The 15,479-nt window shown below is 48.6% G+C and overlaps 1 protein-coding gene across 1 annotated transcript in view; it reads left to right on the top strand.

The window, feature by feature from the left end:
• LOC116953266 (ADAMTS-like protein 2) overlaps nt 1-10,924 on the top strand; it is a 96,897-nt gene extending 85,973 nt beyond the window's left edge. Inside the window, exon 19 of the mRNA XM_076063550.1 lies at nt 532-10,924. Within this exon, the coding sequence (XP_075919665.1) occupies nt 532-650 (119 nt within the window). The 3' untranslated portion in view covers nt 651-10,924. The remainder of the gene's footprint in view (nt 1-531) is intronic.
• Nucleotides 10,925-15,479: the final 4,555 nt, after the last annotated feature.

Here is a 15,479-nt window from a genome sequence, read left to right as displayed (position 1 = left end):
AGGGAGGGGTGTCCCGTTCACCCCCCCCCCCCCAATCTCGAAAAGCGCAAGTTGCTCAGCGATAATATTATTTAGAGAGGCAGGCGTAGCGCCGTTGTTTTTAAAGACGTTGTTACTCACCGCAGAGAAGCGTAGCGACACGACCGCACTCTACGATAGCTGGCGCCAAACTGCGCCGCAAGCCCTCGTGGGAGCCTCGGCACGTCTTCAGGCCGATATAGTTATTCGACGTGTAGGTACGTCATCGGAACAGAATCAGAAGAAAAACTGATGACGTACAGGTACGTCCTTTCCCATCGGAATGGGAATTAATTAAAGGGTTTTCAACCAATGAATGAGTGTGTATGCGTGTGGGAGGAAGGTCATGCACGTGAGGGTTGCAGCATTATCCCACAGAGAAGGGGCAGATGACGAGTCCACACTTTTGCCGTGCCGCCTTTTTCCTAACGTAGTTTGCACGCCCACGACCGCGTAAAGAAAACGTAATTGCATATTGTCCTCACGACCGCGCGTGTGTTTATTTGCGGACAGACGACCGGTGTCAAGACAAGCCGACGGCGAACTGCGTTCTCGTGATCAAAGTGAAGCTGTGCGGCCACTGGTATTACCGAACGGCCTGCTGCCGGTCGTGCAAAAACAAGAACGTTTAAGCGCACGCAGTGCCCCGAGAGGCGCTGCGTAGGCGCATCGTACTCGGTGCCACACCTCCTCCACCTCCTCCTCCACCTCCTCCTCCTCCACCTCCTCCCCCTCCCGTCAAAAGCAAACGGAATGGTTTGCCCCAAATGTTGTCTTCGCCACCATTCCAATAGCGCGTGAGGCGTTCGTCGCGAAGGGAGGCGCCGCCGTCCCCGCCGTCGCTGCTGCTGCTGCTGCTGCCGCCGCTGTGATTGGCGCACACGCAGCCCGCAGCGGTGTCCAGTCGTGGAGGCGATGCTGCCCCAGTGGCAGGTGTCCCTCTACATCAGTCTGCCAGTAGGAGGCAGATGCTGCTATGTGGGTCGAGCCGAGGTCACCCCCGGTGGCAGCTGTCCCTCTACATCAGTCTGCCAGTAGGAGGCAGATGCTGCTATGTGTAATCCCAATTTAGCAATTTGCTGGTACATTTTCAAATTTGTCACATTTTCTGAGCACGTCGCGGGCACGCAATGTGCTACTCTTTTCGAAGAGCGTAACGGGATCTTAAACGTCCACTGAAGCGCAACCGGCGGCACAAATATTACGGTTAATGCGCCTGCATTGTTAACCAGGGCGGCCTGCCAGAGTCGAACCGCATATCTCTGCAACAAGCTGTAAAGGCGGCACCACTGAGCCATTTCACCACCCAATGTCCCGTGCATAGTCTCTGCAGATCACGTGATAACACACGTGCATGCGCTACGTGATGTACATGTATTTACGCTCTGCAGTAGCTACAGAATCATCGATAGTGGGATTGATACAACATTGAACCCCATAGGTGAATGAGTACATTGGTGGTGCTAATATAATTGTGGTCTTTCGACTTGAGTGGTGAATTCCACATTACTCTAGCAAGGGCCGGTATTTCAGAGGTAACAAACCACTCGTGGCTAACCAACGATAGTACAAATACCGCGCATTTACCACTTGCACGAATAGCCACAGAGCGGTTGTGGTGAGCACAACACCTCAGCGACCGGCATTCGATTCCCGGCCACGGCTAACATCAGTGGCGAGCAATTTTAAAACTGGTCCTGGGTCAACCCCTTCAAACAACGCGCATTGACCAGCGTGGGGAAGTATGGTCAAACAACTCCCATGGCCGTTACAGGCATGGGGGTGAGGCCTGCATCCGGCAGTGGATCGACTAAGGGCCGGACATTATATTGATTGTTTTGTACAGATAATTACACACACACACGCGGTGATGATGGTGATGGCTCCAGTTTCTGCCCTGCAACAGAGAAGGTGGATCTTAATGGGCATTCTCTTGGATAAATATTATTATAGCACGTTGACATATATTCTGCTAAACACATCATTTAAAAACCATCGTTTGATATTCTACATATGAACGTGATTTATTTACGTCAAAATTAGTCGTTGGCCATGCTATACGTACATTTGAAAAATGTAAACTGGTTGATGTGAGAATTACGCATAGCCTCACACAGACCTGAGTTTGTGATTTCATTGCGTTCTCAAGAGTAGCGAATTGATGTCTCAGCCCACTCACCAGTCACATAGAGACTCATAGACAAGCATAGAGACTCATAGACTCGCATAGAGACTCATAGCCTCACATAGAGATCCATAGACTCACATAGAGACCCATAGACTCACGTAGAGACCCATAGCCTCACATAGAGACACATAGCCTCACATAGAGACCCATAGGCTCACATAGAGACCCATTGATTCAAATAGAGACCCATAAACTCGAATACAGACCCATAGACTTACATGGAGACCCATAGCCTAACATAGACCTGACTTTGCGATTAAACCGAGTTCTCGAGCGTAGCGAGTTGATGCGAAGGGATTTGCAGCGTGTGGAAAGGTCGCGGCTGGTGCTTTTAGAACGCTGTCACGTGAAGACAAGAGTCACCTCGTGAAACGTGTTCACGGGATTCTCGGGGCAGAACTGTGTCACGGTGAAACCGTTATCTTTTTCCGGTGGCGTTTTCACGAAATCACGAGGCCCCAACGACGCCGTTGCTCGTCACATTGCTCGGCCAACGCCATCAAATTTTAGCGTGATGTCTGGGCTCGAATGACAACTGATGGGCGGTGCTTGTCTCCCGCCCAAGGCTCCTGTGTCCGTGGGTGACCATTCCACATTTCTACGAGGCTACGATTAGGACAGCCGCTGCCAGCTTCTCCACAAAGTGATGCGCGGGTTTTTATCGACCCGTTTGAAAAATATTGACATCGGTCGTCCTATGCAAAGGGTCGATTTCTGCCGCGGGAATGAGGACTTTCCACCACGGGGTTAAGGCTGATCATTGGATACGAACGTTGTTCCTCATCTGAGCAAGGAACTTTGGCTTTTGAATTCTGAAACCTACACTAACATTTTAGGATGAATATTTGGAGGGGAGAAAGCGACGAGGTGATAAAGACACGTTGCAAAATTGTGACTTCCCGCTGCCGTTGAAAAGGGTTCAGGGCATTGTATTGCTTCAAATTTGTGTTTCTGTCAGAGTTGCATAATCGACACTTGCTAACTTTTTCAGTGAATAACAAAAAAATTGGGAAAGTTTTTTTTTTACAAAAATACACAAGTGGATTTGAGGAGACATTTCGACATTGGACAACTTTTGATATCGAGGCGTCTCCGTGCCGCGTGCACCAAAGAGATCGGCGCCTTTTGAGTTTGCGGGCGAGATGCCGGGAGAAGGCAGTGGAAAAACCAGGACCTGTCAGCCTGCGATCTGCATGGCCGAACAAGAGTCGTGAAAATAATGTGGTAGTCCCATGTCCATACCTGTCAACCCCTTATCAGTGCCCTACCTTATTACAGACCAACTCAGAGCTTATTGGTCACCCCGTACCCTTATAAATCTCGACGTTCATCCTGCAAAGTCCCATCACCAGCGAGAAACACAAATAGACGATATTATTTTTGCCCGTATTGAGACGGCTGCACGCCGTATGGACCGAGAAACTCAATCTCCCTGCACAAGAATACGGGTGGGTAAACCGTGATGGCTTGACAGGTATGCATGGTTTATTTTGTCGCACCAAGCTGTCTATATCGGATGCATGTGCATGTCAAATCACGAAGGAAGGCGCTGCTGTGATTTCACAGACGCAGTCTGCAGCAGTTTCACAATTGGGTGGGTGTCGGGGCAAGGCAATGCTCCTGCTGCTGCTCCGTGTAAATTCTTTTCAGAATTCGGCGAATTTGGACAATGACGCCGGTGCGCCGGTGGCCTCCGATTTGCGTTGTTGAACGACGCCACGGAGCCTTCAGCGTGCCCCGTGAAGCAGGAAGCGGCGTGACGGGAAGGTGTTCACGTCGCTGGGGCCGTGACACCCTAAACAAAACACGAGTATAGAATTATTTTCCGATTTAAAGCTTTCGTAACTGCAAGGATTCATCTTCTTTGGTTCTTTCGGTAAAGTCACGTAGAATGAGAATAAAAAAATAAATTGATAAAATAAAATAACACAATAATATTCTCACGACGTTTCGGCCACAACACAAGCGGCCTTCATCAGGTGAAGTGACGAGACTGTCTGGTAGGACAGCGCTGGAGTGAAAAAGCCACGCTCAGATCACGACCTTTAAGCCTGAGTCTCGTCCCTTCACCTGATGAAGGCCGCTTGTGTTGTGGCCGAAACGTCGTGAGAATATTATCGTGTTATTTTATTTTATCAATTTATTATTTTATTCTCATTCTACGTGACTTTACCGAAAGAACTATAGAATTATTTTCCTTTCTGTGCACATCGACGGAAGAACGAAAAAAAAGTTCCCTTTTTTTTTCTCCCTCTCTCCCTCTCTCCCTCTCGCTGAAGCCCTTGGGAAGTTGGAAGGTATCGTCCGGAGCAAGCATCGTCGTGCTCGTTTATGCTCGACAGCAGGTGCTGTGAAACTGAATAATGATGCACTGTAGGCAGATGTGTGCTGCATTGGTCGACCCTACGGGAGTGCCCACAATTCCAGGTGCAATAACCGAAGCCCCCCCTCCCCGCTTATCCACTGCTCTCAGATAATGGTTTACATTGGGGGGGGTTAAACAGCGGCGCCATTCGTGCAAAGTGCCAGATCAGAGTGTTTTGTCGCGCCGAGGGCTGCGCCAGGAATCCACAGGCGAGCGGCAAACAATTGCCCGAGCTCTGCCGTCCTACATTGGGATATTTGGCCAGCCTCCATTCACGAGCGTTTTGAAAGATGCCTCGGTTTCCGTGACCAGTGGGTGAGCATGCCAATATCGATGGCAGTGCTGGGTCCACGTGGCATGACCACAGGCTCAGAGTCCTCTAACGTCCCTGTGGTTTCAGAAAGTGCCCCCCCCCCCCCAGCAGCTCACGGGAAAAAATCGTAAATGTTGTCACCGATTCAAAATGGTCCAGTTTCATACTCAGCTCATGGGTGGGGCTACCGGAGTAGTGGGAGGGGCTACCTGACTCGTGGGAGGGGCTACCTGGGTAGTGGGAGGGGGCTACCAAAGTAGTGGGAGTGGTTACCGAAGTCGTGGGAGGGGCGACCTGGGTAGTGGGAGCGGCTATCGGCGGAGTCGGAGGGGCTACCCGGGTCGTATAAAGAGCTACCCGAGTAGAGGGCGGAGCTTCACGAGTAGAGGGCGGAGCTTCACGAGTAGTGGGTGGGGTTAGCATCGTGGTTGTGGGGGCATCATAGGCGAGGGAGTGAGTGGGGGTGAACGTGAGAGAGACCATTCGCCCTGTGGGAGGAGATGGTGCTTGAGTGGCCAGAAATATTGTAACTTTAGATCGCTACCCAGCAGAATTGTGCCTCCATCAATCAGTACATCACTGGAGCACAGTAGGCAAGGAGGAGAGAGCATGGGTCACGTGTGGCTCTGCCCCGCTAAAACAACGGTCGTGAAAATGTCAAGGGATACACAAACAGGATTTCCTTCACCAAGTAAAATTACGTATCCGTCCATCAGCCTTACGGGGCCTCCCGAACCGATATTTCTCAGCAGAATTTGCTTGCGCGGGCATTCAACGAGCTCATGCCATGCTGACTGATGAGAATAAGAAAGTCGATCCAGTCGAGGGTTTAGGCTGCTTCAACAAAACGTGGGTAGAAGAGAAATGCCCCATGGAGACTGAAATGTGCCTTGATTCATTGAGGTGGTGACACAGACCTTTGCGTAAGTACTTTGCATGAGAAATCGCTCGGAATCCACCACACCGACACGTAACTAAATGCTGTAACGCCCCCCCCCCTCCCCAGCCTTGTAACAAACTTTTCTTTGTAAATGAAAAAAAGGTGACTTGCACGCACTCCTCCACACTGCGGTGCCAATATTCTCAATTGAATCAAATATTTGTAAGATGGGAGGGGGGTAGGTGGGTTTTGGGGGGACAAAAGGGTACAAACAAAACTCCCAGGCCTCGCACAAGAGAGGGCCTCGCGAGAGCCCCAGGTGTGGTTGCGTCGTGAATTAATCAATGAGAGGGCCTTGGATGGGCACTGCACAGGCGTTGCTTGACCTCTGCTGTGCTGAACGCCTGGCTTCTGTGAATTGTGGGATTCCTTAGGATAGATCAATTTAAGTTAATGGCAGAATAGTGAATTTCAATGTATATTACATTATGAGCCATTAACAGTGTTGTAAGTTGTAACAAATATATAAATATATTTACGTGTTTGTTTTCCTTTCGTGCGTTCTTTTACCACAACGCAGTCAACGTAGGGCGTGCAATTAATTCAATGCAACAATGGTGACGGTTCAAAAGAAATGTGTTCATCTTATATCTCTCGGTGACGTTCGTCCAATTGCATTAATGAATCCGATGCCACGTGTTATAGCTGGGGAAAATATCTCACTGCTATGCGCATTGGTGCAGCGTGGAAGCTAATAACGCAGCAGCAATTTCAACGCGGTTACCCCCGTCGAGAACCACAACTCGACAGCAGCCGTGAACTATTGCACACACAATATTGGTGCTATAAGTGGCAACAATACATGGCAACGTATTGCTCCATACAAACTTGATTTTAATATACAACTTGAATCTGATATCTTGAAATTCAACACTTTGCTTATAAGGGACAACCCAAAACATGTATGTGTTTCTGTGACGGGGAAAAGCTAATGACGTTCGATATCACGGTATCCTGCTTGTGGTTTGAATGGAGGACGATCTGCGACGGTTTCGAGACAGAGCCGTTTACAAAGTGTTCAGGCGGGTTCCAGATCGCTTGTGAAATCGTGCAACGTAAATCATCGCCTCTGCAGCTGCTTTGTCCACATCTTGAGCGAGTAGTTGCGCAAAAACAGGGTGTGGCTGGGCGTGGCTAATGTGTCTGGCCAGGACCCTTGGGAACATCGCCTTTACCCTCTCCTGGTGACCTTCATCCCCCCCCCCCACTCCACCCATCGGGATTATAAGAGCCAATCATAGTTAGCAAATGTGCCCCACGGTGATGAAAAGCGCCGCTGCAAATCGCTTGATAGATCGATGCTTGAAAGGAGTCTCTACTGTGAGCAGCACCAGCTTGTGCAACTGCGTGCAACCGGTTGCGGGGGCATCCACATGCAAGCGAATCGGTTGCCTGCGCCTTATTTGCGCAGCTGATTTTTTTTGCTCAGTTGCGGACCCGGCTTTCACAGAGATCCACATTGCACTACCCACCGTGACGTTTTGTTCCATCGCTCAAGACGTTCTACTTGAAGGTGCATGAAAAGCAGAGACGCTTTGAACGTTTTTGGATTTCGTTAAGCACCAACTTTGTAAATGTGTTCAAAACACTGCGGTGTCGTTGTTTTGGTGGTGCCTCCGATATTTCCCACGGTAAAATATTGTTTTTTTTTACCGCGGTGATATCACGAACTAAAATGTTGCGATACCCACAAATCCAGCGATTGCATTCCTCAACAGTAAATTTGTTCTCACCGACAACACTTGGTTCGGCCAGGTGACCTAGGCACGTCTCTGCAACACATTGTGTCATTGTATTTGGGTTGTCCTTTTAACTAATCGATGCGCCGGCATGCATTGGGGTTGTGGGCAACTGCATTCTTCAATACAAACCGTGTCCTCGTTTCAATAAATTGCCTCGCGTCCGCAACTGGTGCAGTTTAAACAAGCGGCTTGCGGCAAGCGAGCAACCGGTATAAATGTCGCTGACAATTTGCCGTATGGCTTTGACAGGCCTGCAATGGTTGTGACTTACGGTCCAATCGGAATTCAAGCCATAGCATGAATGCTTGGGTGAACACGCAAATATTTAATTTCACGTTCACCGATTCAAACACATTTCCCGATTTATAGGTTAGATTTGTTAACTGCTGGTGCTGACGATGTTTTTTTTTTCTGTCGATGGAACTGTCTTGACAAATGTACAGACCAATCAGATTTTTTTTCACACACAGTGGAAACATGCTTACAAGCTGTAAACTTGAACTAGAAACTGCATACTTTTAAGAACTGTGTCACGTGTGAATTTTTAAAATGTGTTGAAGCTATGCGAGCCCACTCTGGGTTGCCGGATGGAAATGTCATGCACAAAACAAGATTTCTGTTTTTCCGAACACCTCTTTTTTCCACTGCACAACCGATCCGTGCCGGGGCGGTGCCGAGCCAGTGCCGAGCCAGCCCGGTGCGGCTTCAGGGGGAGCGCCCCGGTTGTTTTTCCACCGCAGAACCCGAGCTGCGCGGCTGACATCGCAAGTTCGTTGAGCCTGACGTCGGCATCAGCACGTTCATGTGTACCGACTCTGGTGCAGCGTAAAGATGAAAATGATTATAACCCCAAGGCCGTGGACCTGTCTGGCCGACAGCCTCATTCCGGTGTCTTGTGAGGCGAGAGTTTCACACCGTGAGGGTTCCACGCCCGCTCGGCTCGGCTGTGCCAGTGGAAGAAGGGGGTCATTTCGCATTTCTGCGCCGTTTTAAAAAAAAAAAGTGCCATCAGCAGTGCAATACAATCCATCGCAACCGGTTTAAACAGAAAGCTAAACGGGTTGGCACTTGAACGATGCCTGGATCACAAAACTGGGCCGAAATGTAGCCTGTACCCATGTCGTTTGAAAACCCTGATTCTGACTGTTGACGAAAATTCCCAAAGCGAAGGCTCCAGCATCCTGTGCAGTTCGATCTGAATGTTGGCATCTATTCGCGTGCAAAACAAACAAAAAACCACATCGCTACAAAGTCAACATATCAGAGGCGGCGGACACAACTTGGCAACGGAGGTAGGCGCAGCCACGCGTCGTCCCCAGCGTGGCCTTGCGGGTTGGGCCGCTTCAGCTCGTCACGTGAGCCACGTGCTGAGCACTGCTCAGCACGTGACTCAGCCCACCAGGTTACACTTGGAGGATGTGTCATGAGGTTTTTATTTTTATTTGTTACGCTTCCCGATGGATAATGTTTGTGCAATGTGGATACCATGTTTGTGTAGAGTATACCATTTTTTTTTATTACAAAATGTTACGGGGAAAAAAATATTTGTGCTGTATCAAGAGATTTAGATGAAAAATATTAAAATATACCAACTCGGTTGCCTATGCTAACAATCATATGTAAGGTTTATGACAGTATTTGCTGATGTCATAGCATCTGTTCCAATGTAGTTTTAAATCAAAAGGAAATGTCTTATATTCACCAAGGGCTGTTTATTGTAGCCAAGAACACAGCAACACGTGCAGAGTAAAGTCCGGAGTGAGCCCCGATTTGCTGCATCAGATTCCCTATAACCTCATCCTCAGCCTTCTTGAACCTTCCTAACTGATCCTGTCCCCTGAGCCAATTATACCCTGCATCTGCAAACGGGTTAAACTAAACTATAAACTATTGTTATTTGACCAGTTAAGACCCACTGAGCTGTGTAGCTCTTTGTCAGAAGCGACCTGACCACGAATAACAGCGAAATTAAGTGGCTTATCATGCAGAAATGTATAGCGGCCAAATGCTCTAAATGCGTGACGTTGATTTTAAATGTGGTAGGAAAAACCGGAAGACCCAGATACAAATCCTCGCGAGAGAGTGGGAGACACGCAAACTCCAAATATACAGCAGCAGCAGCAGGCGTCTAGCGTCAGGGTCGACATTGAACGCACGACCTCCTGCTCGCCAGGCGAGGTAGTCAACATCTCGCCACTATGGCTCTCTCAACAAATAAAATGTAACAGGGGCTGAATAGTGATCAAGGAAGCTTGAGTGGAGGTGCATGCTGGGAATTATACCGAGACAGGAAGAGGAACGATACATGGATTCGATAGCACACACACGCGCGTATTCGAGACATCAAATTGGCTGTTGAGAATTGTACATTGACGAGGGCAGGACACATCGCTCAGAAGGAACGATGGACAGTGGTCAACACAATGATGGAATGGCAGCCAAAGGAGGGAGAACACATGTGCCACTGCTGTATGGATTGTCGCATTGCGTGACCGTGAAAGATAGTGACGAGTTTGGGGAGGCCTTAACCCAGCAACGGATTCATCAGAACTGATTATAAAGGGTTATTGATAATCCGGATATGGTGGCACACGACAGAACCAGGTCTCCAGAGGCAAAGGGGTGGTGGATCACATAGAGATTTGTGAAGCTCACTTTTCTACCAGGTAACCATAAGACAAAAAGTGGGGTTCATGAACCTATTTGAGTTGATCTTTTGAGTGTGGCTAGCCCGAGTGCGTGGATATCACTCTGCACGAAGCGGAAGGCAGGATCTCAGTAATCTCCCTCGTCGCCACTTCAAGTCACGCGAGCCCTTTTTTTCGGACCCGTGTGCATAACCTTCAGCAGTGCACATTTAACCCGAATGATGCTTGGAAAGCCGGATGGAGTTCACAGGAAGTCGCAAACACAACTCGTGGCAGACCCGACGATGCAGAAGATCCCTGGCTTCGATTTTCCATTAAGCTCATGGGCCACAACCCTCAACCGCATTCACTACACAAACCATGGCAGCGGCATCAGATGCAGATACTCGACGACGACGATGGTGGTGGTGGTGATGGTGGTGGTGATGGTGGTGTTGATGGTGGTGATGGTGGTGCACAAAATATGAAACTCTCCGGCTGGGTGTGCGGATACATTGGTCACCCAGAACAGACAATGGAACGTATAACACCGACTCAATGCCCGATTCACAAATAGAAAGGAGTCATCCTCACAGCGATACTCCGCTACTTCCCGACATAATTATCTGACTGAACCTCCTCAATGTAAAATTGTCTACCGGCTGAGTTGCTCTTAAAATTAGCTCTTAGTTCTGTGTGGTTTTACTTGGGAAATAAACTTATGATTATAATCATTGTTGCTCTCAAGCAAGTCGATGATGAAAGCAGAGATCTATGATTCGCACTGAGACCCATAGACTCACGCTGAGATCCATACATTCACACTGAGACCCATAGACTTGCACAGAAATATATAGATTCAGATACAGAGCCACAGAGACCCATAGACCCAGAGATCACAGCGATACACTCCGCTATTCCTGACACAATTCTCTGGCTTCAACCACCTGGATGTAACATTATAGTTGCTGCTCAACATCAACATCGGCTCTATGAAGAGAGCAAACACTTCCTATAAAGGAAAAACCGTGCCAATTGTCCCAACCCAAATGTCTCTACCGCTAAGGAGTATTTAGAGTGATTTATCCTTCGATGTTTTATATGTTGTGAGTAAGATTTATCTGGTATTAGGGGCTGGGGGTGGGGGGGATGCACTTACTCGTTTAAAGTCATGCGTCATTTCAAAAGACGCGGCTTCCCTACCAGTGCGAGCTCGCGGGTAACGCGATGGAACTCGCTGGCTCACCTGCTCCCTTTGGAGTATCGTGCAAAACAACTGCACCCCCGTCCAAAAAAAAAATCGAATTCCTACAAACTCGAGAAAGTTTCTCAGGCTTACATTCATCTTGCTTTCATTTGGACACGAACCGCTTTGGGATGTTTTTTTGTTGCCACGTTCCTATTTCAAGGAGCGTCTTGTGTGTAGCGACCACGCACACTATGTCAGGTTCCAACATCGTTCCAATTGGACTTTTCCATCTCGCTCGACTCTGCCCAAGCAACTTCTGCTCAGCCCGACAGAGGAGGCTGCCACGGGCGTCTTGTGTGGGCTCCGTTTGGACACTGAATGTCTAAACCGAGTCCGAATTTGCTTGTGTTGAACCAATACAAACAGTCTTGATTTGAAGCTTTCGTGACTGCAGGAATCCATACTCTCTGGTTCTTTCGTTAAAGTCACGTAGATAGAAAAAATAATAAAAAGAAAACACGACGTTTCGGTCGCAACACAAGGGTCCGTCTTCAGGTCTGAAAATGATCTGCTGTTGTGGCTTTATATAGGCACGGGAGGGGGGAGGAGTTTTGTCGAGTCGTGGCTGTAGGAGTTCACGGGAGCTCGAATTAGTAATCGGACAACAAGACACACGGGTGGATGAGTGAAAATCACAGCAGTTAAAATTTGGCGCGGTTTATCACATCCTTCCAATGATTACTCAATCTGAATCCATCTTCTCGATTAAAGTTGTGTCTGTGTTTGTATATCTGGATGGCTTCATGAACAAATCTCTAATGGTGGCCCGGGGGTTTGCAGAGCAGCTTGGTCTCGGAGAAAGCAATGTCACGTGTTGTCAATGTCACGTGTGCCCACAGGGTTGAAACAATGATCCGCCACCGCCAAGGAGTTGGTTCTGCCGTGTTTCAAATCCGCTTTGTGTTCGCGAACCTGGTCTGAGACACGTCGCTTCGTTTCACCAATGTAACTGCTGCCACAGACACAACTCAGCTTAAAGACACCAGGACATTGCATGTCCGGAATCGCATCCTTCACCGATGGGATCAAATCACGGATTTTGTGTACTTTACTGAACCGAAAATCTTGTTCAAGATTTTGGCAATCCATTTGGTAACCCTGCTATGTATGGTACGGTAATGGTTTTTATTGGGTCCTCAGATGGTTCTCTACCCATGGTTGGGGATGCAGCTTTGCGGATTGTTCAGTCAGAATATCCATTCCTCCTGAGAGCCTGACATACGTGTTCAAGCTCACTGGCTAGGTGGTGCTGGTCGGAGATGCAACGGGCCCTATGGTTTAGTGTTTTGATGAGGGAATTATTTTAGGCTGGATGGTGGTGGGAGTCAGGGTTTAGATAGGAATCCGTGTGGGTGGCTTTCCTATAGACAGTGTCCCAACGAGCCATCAGGTCTCTTCTCGATCAAAACATCCAGGAATGGTAGCTTGCCATCATTTTCCACATCCATGGTGAATTTTATAGATGGGTGTATGGAATTGATGTGGTTGAGAAATTGGTATAGTGCCATCCGGCCATGTGGCCAGATGACGAACGTGTCATCTACATATCTCTTCCACAAGGAAGGATGTCGGGTGGATGTCTGGATGGCGTCTGTCTCAAATTTCTCCATGAAAATGTTCGCTACCACTGGTGATAGGGGAGAGCTCATTGGGGTACCTTCATTCTGTTTGTAGAAAGTACCATTCCAGGTGAAGTAAGTGTTGGTAAGTGTTGGTAAGGCAGTGCCTTAGGCAGTGCCTTACCAACGAAGGTACATCAGGATCCAATCCCTGTTGGACTAGGTCTTCAATGATTGCAAAAATATCAGGTACGGGTACCTTGGTGAAGTGGGAGACGACATCGAAACTGATAAGCAAATCCTCCGGGGATAGTGATATGTCCTTGATTAGTGAAACCAAGTGGGCCAAATTAAGTACAGCCGAGGCGGTCTTGCCCGTGAAGGGAAGCAGAGTCTCAGACAGAAATCGTGCGAGTCTGTAAGTGGGTGAGTTCATGGTGGATAGGATAGGACGGAGTGGAGTGTCCTCTTTATGGATTTTTGGAAGGCCGTAAAATCTGGGTGGTCTAGCAGCTGAAGGTTTTAGAGAGAGCTGTTTGGTGCGTTCGATTAGGGAAGTCGAATTGGTGAATGTAGGCCAGAAGATAGAGTGGATTAATTATAAGAGTTGCAGATTGCACTTGACTGATTAAAAGTACATTCAAAAACGTTTTCTGATGGCCAGTTTTAAAATTGGCATGTGACTCTTTGACTATAATTTGAATGGTTAATTAATAGAACCGCTTGGGGTGGAGACTTGTACAATATGTGAAAGATGATAAAAGGCCATCACAACAGAATAATAATAGTGCAGAGACATTTGAGGTCAGATGCCAACGGTGCAGCTGCTGGCGGGATCTGGCTGAAGGAAAAGCCAGCGATGGTGGTGGTGGCATCGCAGTGGCTGGGATTCATCAATGCGATGTAGCAGAGCGGCAAATGGGGCTGGCGAGCAGCGTACAACGGCAGACACGAGACTGGAACTCTCCTGGACATGTACCACAAACGAGAATCGCTCGCAGTTCATCGATTTCGATAGTCGGGGAGGGGGGGGGGGTTCTTTGATAACTGTCGCAAGTTAACAGGCAAACACACAACTTGAGCGGACGTTATTTGTACGCGTTTACTTTGCGTGAGAGGCAGGGGAAAGATTTAACAAACGCAACAAAAATCCCATTGCGGTTGTCACGGCTTGTGGTTGAATTTCCACTCGTCTGCCGCTTCCCTTTTTGAGCGGCACGTGTCTCGTGAAGCGAGGCGCGCATTGGTGTCAGTCGTCAGCTACCGTGCCCTTTCAAACATGGGAAGCTCAACATTGCCCTGACGTGTGAATGTTTTTGGCTTCCGCAATACATTTCAACACTATAAGCCGCTTCGCTTCGCTTCTGAAAACGAGCTACACAGCTCAGTTGGGTGAAGTAAGAAAACAAAGCGAGTTTCTTTTCAACTTGTTTCGCACCGCATGTAGCCAACCGCGCTAATCGGATGTGTGAATGTGGGCGCATACGGCGTGCGGGGAGCGGTGGTGTAGCAATGAGCGCTACGCTGCGCTAAGAACGCCGTGCACTGAGTTCGATTCCCGCTCACGGCCAACACCAGTGACGATTATCTGAACCGGTCCTGGGCCTCTCTTAGGTCGACTCAGCCTCAAATGAGTACCTGGTGCGGCGTGTCATCATCGCCACTGGGGAGACAAAGGCGGCCGGGCGTGGTGTTGGCCACCCACCCCCTCGTGTGCCGTTCTGGTCTTCATAGGTGCCGCTCACTAACAGCACTTGCCCCGACAGTCTGTTAAGGCTACACGGGGGATCTTTGTCTTTGCATCGGGTTTGGGAAGCTGCGTTACAAACATGCAAAGATAAAGTTCCCCCGTATAGCCTTGACTTTCTGGAGCGTCTTATAATCGAGAAAATACGATTTAATACACTTATTATAATTACCAACCACAGGCCGTGGACAGTCACGTTGGAGTACAGGAGGCAGGAAGACCAACAAACTCCACTCAAAACATTGGGAATGAACACCGCGGCCTGAAAAACAAAACACGAATATGCGACTGTTATTGTCAAATGTGTTGAGGTTTGTGTCATTACTTGTGCACCACTACCCACGCACGAGCACACATCGGCCGGACATCTGTTTACAAAGAGGAACTTTCATCGCTTATGGGGTTCCTCGCCATATCAATAAATATTCTGATTCTGACACCACCAGTTTGTTGGGACGTTGCAATGCAGAACAACGCCTGGGTACAAATGCGTGGGGATGCTGGCAGGGCCCGTTGCAACGCGAATGTGTGTACTGCATGTTGAGCTTCTTTCGCACCGTACGTAGCCAACCACTGTCCTTCCTCTTGCCTGCCATAAGTGTCTCACACAGCACACGGACACGTGTACAGCGAGCACTCGGCCTGATGTGCATAATGCACAAAAATGCCACCGACAGCTCCTGAAAAACTGCTGCTACCGCATTGCATTATTCCCATGCCTTAGAATCGCC

This window comes from Petromyzon marinus, unplaced genomic scaffold (genome assembly GCF_048934315.1).
Source record: "Petromyzon marinus isolate PM22_M1 ecotype Great Lakes invasive population unplaced genomic scaffold, UKy_Petmar_22M1.pri1.0 PM_Scaffold_149, whole genome shotgun sequence".
In the NCBI taxonomy this organism is placed as follows: domain Eukaryota; kingdom Metazoa; phylum Chordata; class Hyperoartia; order Petromyzontiformes; family Petromyzontidae; genus Petromyzon; species Petromyzon marinus.
This window is presented reverse-complemented; position numbering and strand designations above follow the sequence as displayed.